This window comes from Microcebus murinus, chromosome 7 (genome assembly GCF_040939455.1).
Source record: "Microcebus murinus isolate Inina chromosome 7, M.murinus_Inina_mat1.0, whole genome shotgun sequence".
NCBI classification, from domain to species: Eukaryota; Metazoa; Chordata; class Mammalia; order Primates; family Cheirogaleidae; genus Microcebus; species Microcebus murinus.
This window is the reverse complement of record NC_134110.1, coordinates 6,016,680-6,025,162: the sequence shown is the minus strand read 5'-3', so window position 1 is coordinate 6,025,162 and position 8,483 is coordinate 6,016,680. Positions and strand designations below refer to the sequence as shown.

Genomic DNA, 8,483 nt, shown 5'->3' with positions numbered 1-8,483 from the left:
AGGGGCAGCCCACAGAGCCCCCTGCCCACCCGGCGGACTGACCCAGCCGACCTGGGGAGCTGGGATGGAGCCGCCCCCCACATGCCCGCCGGGCAGGGGCTGGGCCCTGAGACAGAGCAAGACACAGATACAGAGGAGGAGGGCTGGGGTTGGAGGAAGTGAGCCACAGCACCATTTATTGTCCAGAGAAAGTGCACACACCAGAGGGCCGCTCTCCACCCAGGGAAGAATGAGGAGAAAACGCAGGCTCTTTGGAACCGAGAGAGGAGGGAGAATGGGGAGCAGATTCCGCTGGAAGCCTAGCACTCCCTCCTCAGTGGCCGATCTGGGCCAGCAGCTTCGTGGAGAAGTTGGAGGGAGGAGGCAGGAGAGCCCCAAAGCCCAGCTCCAGGGGGCCCGGAGGCCGTCCCCTCCCCCAGGCCGAGGTTGGGGACAGCTGCAGCCACCATGCCCCGTCACACTGGGGCACAGCGTCCTCAGGGCAGGGAGCCCTCTGAAAGCCCACGAACCTCAAAGGTCCCAGAGGAAAGGCTGGGAGGATTCCGGGATGTGGGGAGCCTTGGGGTTTGTGCACCTGAGCAAAGGGAGGCATTGGATTCCGTCAGGTTTACAAAAATAGTGAAAAATTTTTTTTTAAGTTTAGAAGTATAAAAACAATACTAAAATTGCCCCACCCCACAAGGGAAAAGGAGCCACTCAATGAACACACAGCCCCGGGAGCGGGAGGGGACAGGCCCAGGCCCTAGCGCGGGCGGTAGCAGTAGACACCGTAGGAGGCGGCGTGCGGGTCTGGGAAGCCGAAGCTGCGGACGCCAGCCTCCGGGGGCCCACAGTGGGGACGAGGGTGGGCCACGGGGTAGCGGACGCTGCCATCTGCCAGCCAGCCAGCGTCGCAGCGGTCCAGCCCGCGGAACTTCCAGGCGGCAAAGAGCTGTCCCACCTTGGCGATCTGGGCGCCGTCTTCTCGGCAGGCCTCCGTGGCCTCGGCCAGGGTCAGCTTCTCGGGGTGCTCCAGGTAGTACACTTGCCCTGAGGGGAGCGGGCAGGCGTGGGTGCAGGGCAGTGCGGGGGGCGGCAGGGCCTGCAACAAGGCCAGCCCCAGCGACCTGACAGCCGTCTCAGCCCGGGGAGCTGTCCTGCTGTGGGCATCTGCGGTGGGCACTTCTGGGGACAATTCCAGGTCCTCACCCTGTCCCTGAGAGCGCCACCCACCTGCCACAGCAGGGCGGTCCCTCCAGTCGTGTCTGTGCTCACCCACACCCCTTGCCCACTTGCACGCTGGCGGGCACCCCACCTAGGCTGGGCCAGTCAGTCTGCCGCCCCTTCAGTCACTTACTGAGCACCTACTATGTGCCAGGCACTTTTCTAAGTGCTCAGAATACGGCACCGAGCCACGTTCTGCTTTTGCTTGTTTATCTGCCTATGAAACGGGCTGCTTGGCGAGGACAGACTGTGTTTTATTCGTCTGCGATGCCTCCGAGCCTAGTCGAGGCACTCAGAAAGTGTCTGATAAACCAACGACCGGCCTGAAGCAGCAGCCGCAAAGCCCTGGAAACTCAGACGGACGTTGCCCCAAGGCCCGCTGGTGCTCCAGGCCTCCAGGTCGGGGTGCCAGCAAGGCAGGCAGAAAGGTCCAGAAGCTCCCAGACGCTGCCCTCTCCCAGGTCCCCAGGGGCCACCAAACCCACGGGCTTGCACCCAGCCGTTCCACTCACCCCTGAGGGCCGCGGCGAAGCAGAACACGTCGTAGCGGTGCAGGCGGCGGTGGCGGGGGCCGTAGCTGCGCACGCCGGGCGCCAGGCCCAGGCCGCCGCAGGGCTGCCGCGGCAGCGTGATGGGGTACTGCACCGAGGCGTCCTGCAGCCAGCCCGCGTTGCACCAGTCCAGGCCCTCCTCCCAGGCCCGGAAGAGCTGCTCGAAGGAGGCCACCACCGCGTCCTGCTCCTCGCAGGCCTGCTGGGCCTCGTGGAAGTTCAGCCGGTAGCGCCCCCGGGGGGGCTGGTAGGGGAAGACCACACCTGGGAGAGAGGAAAGAGGAGCTTGGAGCGGTGGGCAGGGCACGGCTGGCTGGACACGTGCTCCCCCCAACACGCGTGTGCACGCTCACACACACGCTGTCCCTCAGGAATGCTCGGCACACCCCTGCTCTCCTGCCCACTACCAAGTCCAAGGCAGAGCCAGGACAGACGATTTTCAGGGCAAGAAAGGTGGTCACGGGCCCTTAAATACAGGAGGCTCGAGGTCAGGGAGGTCTGGTCCCTCCTGGTGGCCAGGGTCTAATAGGGGCCACAGGCTCCCTGCAAAGGTTACCATTCATGCTTGAAACTTTGCTATAATAAAAAGCGCTTTAAACATCCAAGATCCAGTCCCTTCCAAGTTAGATGAAGCCTTAAGAGTGGGGGTGACTCTGGCGGCCTGGGAAGGGACCCTGCTTGGCTGATGGTGTTTACCAAACTGCTTAGACTCTCCTCCCTGTGGCCAGGGACCTGAGAATGTATCGAGCCCCAGACTTCCCACCTCACTGGGGCAGGAAGCCGGGCCCTGGGCAGAGCCGGTTGAGGGGCAGAGAGGCGCTGCCAATCACCTGCCACCTCCGTGTGTGTTTGCAGGGGGTTATTTTCTGCCTGCGGCCACCCTGGCCCTAACCCTAACAGCCCCAGGAATGGGGTGGAGGCTCCCTGTTTCTCTAGGCCACCCCCGCAGACCCCAGACAAATGACTCTCGCAGGCTCTCTCCCGTCCCTCTGCCACCCCCAACTTCGGGAGCGAGGAATGTGGCCCCTCTGAGCCACCACCTGCGCCACTGGATTGGAGAGGCAGACACTGCGGGCAAAGACTGAGGGAACACAGTTTATCTTTGTCACCGCTGTGGGAGGGGAAGGAGGGGCTGTTAGTCCCCATTTTACACCTGAAGGGTCTGGAGCTCCAAGGGGCCACAGCTGGGGAACTAGGTTATTCTCCTTGCCCCCAGCTGCCCCCTTGTAGGTGCAGGTGTGAGAGGTACGGAGTCCCAGCCCCGACCCAGAGACAGAGAAGGTTAAAAAGCAACTTACAGACCTCCCACAGGGGCCCACACACAAGATCTGGCTTGCAGGGTCTGGTGGGTTTTGTTTTTTTTTTTTAAATAGGAGATGTTTACATGAAAATCCAGAGGTCTCACACAAAAAGATAAGCTTCTCCTGTCAAATCAGAAAATCTGGCGGTGCTGGGCCTGCCCTCTGGCGAGGCATCATCCGCAGGGCCTGGGCCCAGGTAGCCCAGGACCCCAGGGGCCCAGGGCTCGGCTGTGCACCCGGTCCTCACACTCCCGTCATCTCACACGGGCCTGCCCCATTCGTTGGTGTTGCTGTTAACCCTGCTAACTCTGCTCAAATCTCAACTCTGTCTCTGATAAGCTGTGGGGCAGCTCCCATTTCCCTCTCTCTGGATGGCATGTGAATGAGGAAGAGCAGAGGGGAGCAAATTCTGCAGGCTGACTGCCTGGGTTCAAACCCCAGCTGTGCCATTTGCAAGCTGTGTGACCTCAGGCGGGTTACTTGACCTCTCTGGCCCTCATTTTCCTCACCTATAAAAGGGAGGTGGTGATAACAGTAGCTTCTACGTGGGCTTGTTTTGAAAATTAAATCCAATTCTGTGTCTGAAGCACAAGGCCCGGGTGCTTCCGCAGGCCTCTCCCCTCTGCTGTCAGGTCCCGGCGTCACCCAGTCCCAGCCAGGGCCTCACCCCGAAGCTCCAGCTCCACCAGGCCACTCTGGTCCTCCAGCCCGTCAATGACCTCGCAGCGGTAGCGCCCGTAGTCCTCCAGCCGCGGGTCCCGGATCTCCAGCGAGACGTCCCGCTCCTCGTCCCGCCGCAGGTGCACCCGGCCTCGGTAGTCCCCGAAGGAGCGGTGCTTCGGCCCGATGGCCACCAGCACGTCCTGCTCGGGGGCCCCGTTCTCCAGCTGCTTCCACCACTTGACGCGCACGGGCCTCGGGGACGCCAGGGCCGGCTCGTGGCGGTAGCGGCAGGGCAGGGTCACGCTGGCCCCTCGGTAGGTGAACAGGGTCTCCTCGGGCGTCTCTACCACCAGCTTCACGCCGCTGAAGAGGCCTGGGGGGGGCAGGAGGGGTGCACATGGGGACCGACTGCAGGTGTCTGTACCCCCGCAGCGGCCGCCCCACGCCTGCACCCCCACCCACCTCCAGGCTCAGCTGCTACCGATTGCAAAAGCGGCCACCATGCTCCGCCCCTGCTGTAGCCACACGCCCCACAGTGTGACTTTGCATCTCCTTCCATCAGGAGGTGACGTTCATTTCCCTGCCCCCCTGAATCTGTGCTGGCCTTGCCACTTGCACTGCCCGCACGAATGCAGTGGAAATGACCGTCTTTGTGCCGCTTCTGAGCCTAGGTCCCAGGAGGCCTTGCTGCTTCCACTCCCCCCTTAGGACCTTGCCAGCCACATGAGCACATGCCTGGCTCGCCTGCTGGAGCACGAGGGACCACAGGGGACAGAGGCCATCCTAGAGCACCCCGGCCCCAGCTGACCTGCCAACCCGCGACAGGCGCATCTGCGAGACCAGGGGAAATGCAGCTCACTCCGAATGCTTGGCCCCCAGAGCATGAGCGAAGTAAGTGGCTGTTATCTTCGGCCACTAAGTTTTGGGGTGGTTTGTTCTGCATCAGAAGCTAACTGCTATGGCAGGCAAGAAGAGCCCCTCCACGTGAGGTGGGTGGCGAGGACGCGTGGCCCTGGCTCAGGTCCCCCAGTCTCCTTCCCTACCACACCGGCCACAGGGGAGCACAGCCTCAAGTCCAGCTGTCCACCATGACTCTTGCCAAATGCCGAGCAACCCTGGTGAGCTAAGGCCAGAGCTTCCAGAGGAGACTGTACTCGGGGCTCAGAGTTACAAATAAACACCGAATCAGACATGCAAAGAAAGAATCAATTTACGAGCTAAGTCTATTTCATCTCTAACTTGGGACCCCCTATAGGGACCTGCCGATCTCATTCTCTTGGGTCTGGACTTCAAGACTTGCTTGAGGTGCACAAGGTGGGGGCAGGGGGTAGCCTGAGGGGTCAGCAGGAGTTAAACAGGGAGGTTGCCTGTAGAGGATCTCGAGCTGAAAAAGAGCTGTACCCAACGGGCCCGATTCCCTAGTTCAAAGTGTGGCCCCTGGGCCAGCAGCAGCATCATGAGGAACTTGCTAGAAATGCATATTCCCGGGCCTTACTGAATCAGGAACTCTGGGGTGGGGCCAGTGATTGGTGTTTTAAAAGCCTTCTTCCAAGGAACTCTGAAGCTCGCTCAACTTGGAGCAGCCCTGCTGTGGAGAGGCAGTAGGGACAGAGGTTTGGGACCTCGGGCAGAGGCAGGCACTCCAGGCATGCATCTTGGCTCCACCTTTTCCCAGCGTGTAATCTAGGAAGGTCGAGCCTCAGCTTCCTCCTATGAAGCATGGGCCAGTGATGGTACCTACGGAGGGCTGTGACAAGGTCAAATCAGACAAGGCAGGACACCTGGGACACAGAAAGTGCCCAATAGGTATGAGTCCGGACTGTCACGCAGCAGTGACTTCCTTTTGTTTTCCCCAACCCTGTGTCTAAAGCTGTAACTTGAATAAAATGAAAATGTACAGCCACACGACAAAACCTTAGTACCGCCGTATGACAAAATACTATACTGTCATGTAAAATAACCCGGCATGTGTATATTCACTCATTTACTTAGAAAAAGGTTTGTATTCTATGGGGTAAGAAGGGAGTTTACAAAACCATGTGTATAGCATGAGCCGATTTTTTTTTTTTAATCAAGAAAGTTTTCTTAATTATGTATGAAAGGTTAGAAGGATATACAGGTTGAATATCCCTTATCTGAAATGGTTAGGATCAGAAGTGTTTCACATTTCAGATTTTTTTCAGATTTTGGAATATGTGCATTATACTTATCCACTCAGCATCTCTAATCCAGAAATCTGAAATCTGAAATTCTCCAATGAGCACTTCCTTTAAGCACCATGTTGGCGCCTAAAAAGTTTCAGATTTTGGATCTTTGGATTTGGGATGTTTAACCCGTACCTAACAAGTTAGCAGGCACTCGTTCCTCGGGGCAAGGGGATTATCTGTGATTTGCTGGCATATAGTCAGAGGCTAAAGGGAAAGAGGAAAATGAACCATTAGCCTGGTGGTCTGATAGAATCATGGGTTTGGAATTGTGGGGAAGCTTAAGTTTTTAAATTTCCTAGAATCTCATTAAAGTCATGCTTGCACAATAAAATAAATTCTGGAGAATAAGAGTATGGTAGGCTAAATAATGTTCTCCCAAAATATCCAGGTCCTAATCCCTGGAACCTGGGACTGTTACCTTCTATGCCAAAATGGACTTTGTGGGTGTGATTAAATTAAGGATCTTGTGATGGGGAGAGTATCCTGGATTTTCCAGCTGGGTCCTAAATGCAAGCACAGGTACCTCCACAGAGGGAGGCAGAGGGAGATTTGACTACAAAAGAGGCGAAGGCCATGTGACCACAGAGGCAGAGATTGGGGTGATGTGGCCACAAGCCAAGGAATGCTGGCAACCACCTGAAACCAGAAAAGGCAGGGCAAGGGCAGAGTCCTCCCAGGGAGCACAGTCCTACAAACACCTTGATTTCTACCTGGGCAAAGTGACTCTGGACTTCTGGCGTCCAGAACTGTGAGCGCACACGTTTCTGTTTCAAGTCAGAGAGTTTCTGGCAGTTCTTACAGCAGCCCTGGGAGACTAATAACAAGTGGGGAGATTCCTCTGCAGGCACAGCCACCTACCCAAAGGGACAGGGCAGGGTGACAGACACCCAGCCCTGCCTCGTGGCTCATGTCTCATCTGCAGGCCAGGCTGGGAGCTCCTCGTGGCAGGGGCTGGGTACTATTGACCTTTTAATTCCTTCCACAAACAAGCCTCAGCTTGTCTTCTTAATAACTGTGGGGCAAGGGCAACTGGCTCAACTCTCTGAGCCTCAGTTTCCTCATCTGCGAGATGGGATCATAGCAGTATCCACCTCTAGGAGTGCAAGAGCAGCCAGCATCAGTTCCACCTGATCTGCAGCCACACTGCCTGGCTGTTAAACACTTGCATTCTCACCCTTGCCCACAGCAGCGTTTTTGTAAGGATTATATGCGATAGCATATATGCAAGGCGTCTAGGAGCCTGGCTCACCCGTACCAGGTGCACAATAGCTGCTAATGGAAAAGCCCTTCCCCACGGCCACACTGCTAGTAAGAGGCAGAATTATAAGGTTCAAATTCATGTCTCTTTGACCCCAAATCCCCTTTCCACTGGGGAGACCAGGGGAGATCACATTTAAGCTGGATCTTAAAAAAATTGGCAGGACTTTGGGGGAAGTATAAAAAAAACCTAAGTGAATCTGGCTCCATGTCCAAGGGGCTGGCGAACAGGATACCTAAACCACCTCTTCCTCTCATCTTAGAGCACGGCCGGGCCACTGCGAGGGCCCAGATAGGAAAGGGGCTGCCACACCGTGCCCCAGCCCTCATCTCAGCCTGGAACCTGCATGTCACAGCAGGAACCGGGGGAGGTTTTGATCACCCAGGGCAGCAAAGAGCCACGCCCAGGAGGCCGCCCACCTTCGCCGTGGCCGTTGTTGCTGGGGTTCCGGCCGTTGGAGTAGTAGAAGCCGTTGTAGAAGGGCAGCCCGGAGACGCCGGGCAGCAGGAGCACCAGGACCGGGAGCAGCAGGCCCATCGCGTCATGCAGAGCCGCAGCGCCAGGGCGTCCCGACGAGGCTGGGCCCCAGGGCCAACTGCGGAGAGGAAGAAAACACGGCAGTCAGAGAAGCCCGGCTGCGGGGGGCCCGGACCCGTGTTCCAGCATCCGCTGGCCCGATTGCTCAAAGGCTCCCTGAGGAGCACCGTCCCCGTGCCAGGCAGTGTCCCCAGAGCCAAGAAGACAGCAGTGACAAGCCAAATAGGTTCCTGCCCAAGGGGCTGCACCCCCAGGCAGTTGGGCACCGAGCACAGGCTCAGACCGTAAGAGGCGTTACTAGGCAGCAAAAGACTACGGAGGAAATTAAACAGGACGGTAAGACGGTGTCAACAGTTTTCAAGCCACGGTTTGAAGTTCAAAGGCTGTGAGCAGCATTTTTTAATGAAACCAAGTAGACTAGACCAGAATAGAAAACGTCAGGGCGCCTTGCATGTTTAGTGACCAGAAGTCCCGCACTGTGAAATCTTTGTTTCAGTCCAGAAATGTCTGTCGGAGGTGAGGTAGGGGGTCACAATGTGAAATTTCTTTCTTACTCTGGGTCAAGGTCAAAAAGAATTTTTAACACCCTGCTAGAGCTAGAGTCCTTCTGGGGGTGCTTATTCCTGTTTGGGTGGATACTCAAAATAGGCAGCTGACCCATGGACTGCAGTTTGCTGATTTTTTAAAACTCTGGTATTGGCCGGGCGAGGTGGCTCACACCGGTAATCCTAGCACTCTGGGAGGCCAAGGTGGGCGGATTGCT

The 8,483-nt window shown here is 57.3% G+C and overlaps 1 protein-coding gene across 1 annotated transcript; it reads right to left on the bottom strand.

Annotated features, from left to right (window-relative positions):
- Positions 1–164: 164 nt before the first annotated feature.
- HAPLN3 (hyaluronan and proteoglycan link protein 3) lies at positions 165–7,773 on the bottom strand. Its single transcript, XM_076004761.1, has 4 exons — positions 7,603–7,773; positions 3,723–4,091; positions 1,716–2,018; positions 165–1,029 (listed from the first exon to the last, which is right to left on the bottom strand). Exons 1-4 carry the CDS (start codon positions 7,718–7,720, stop codon positions 743–745), a joined length of 1,077 nt encoding a protein of 358 aa, XP_075860876.1. The 5' UTR covers positions 7,721–7,773; the 3' UTR covers positions 165–742.
- Positions 7,774–8,483: the final 710 nt, after the last annotated feature.

What these genes read in the sequence shown, in the direction of transcription:
- HAPLN3 (XM_076004761.1), bottom strand. Translation starts at nt 7,720, where the DNA reads ATGGGCCTGCTGCTCCCGGTCCTGGTGCTCCTGCTGCCCGGCGTCTCC. An exon ending in GGTGGAGCTGGAGCTTCGGG is followed by an intron (nt 2,019 to 3,722) that starts GTGAGGCCCTGG and finishes CCTCTCTCCCAG; the next exon opens with GTGTGGTCTTCCCCTACCAG. An exon ending in CTTCGCCGCGGCCCTCAGGG is followed by an intron (nt 1,030 to 1,715) that starts GTGAGTGGAACG and finishes CGCTCCCCTCAG; the next exon opens with GGCAAGTGTACTACCTGGAG.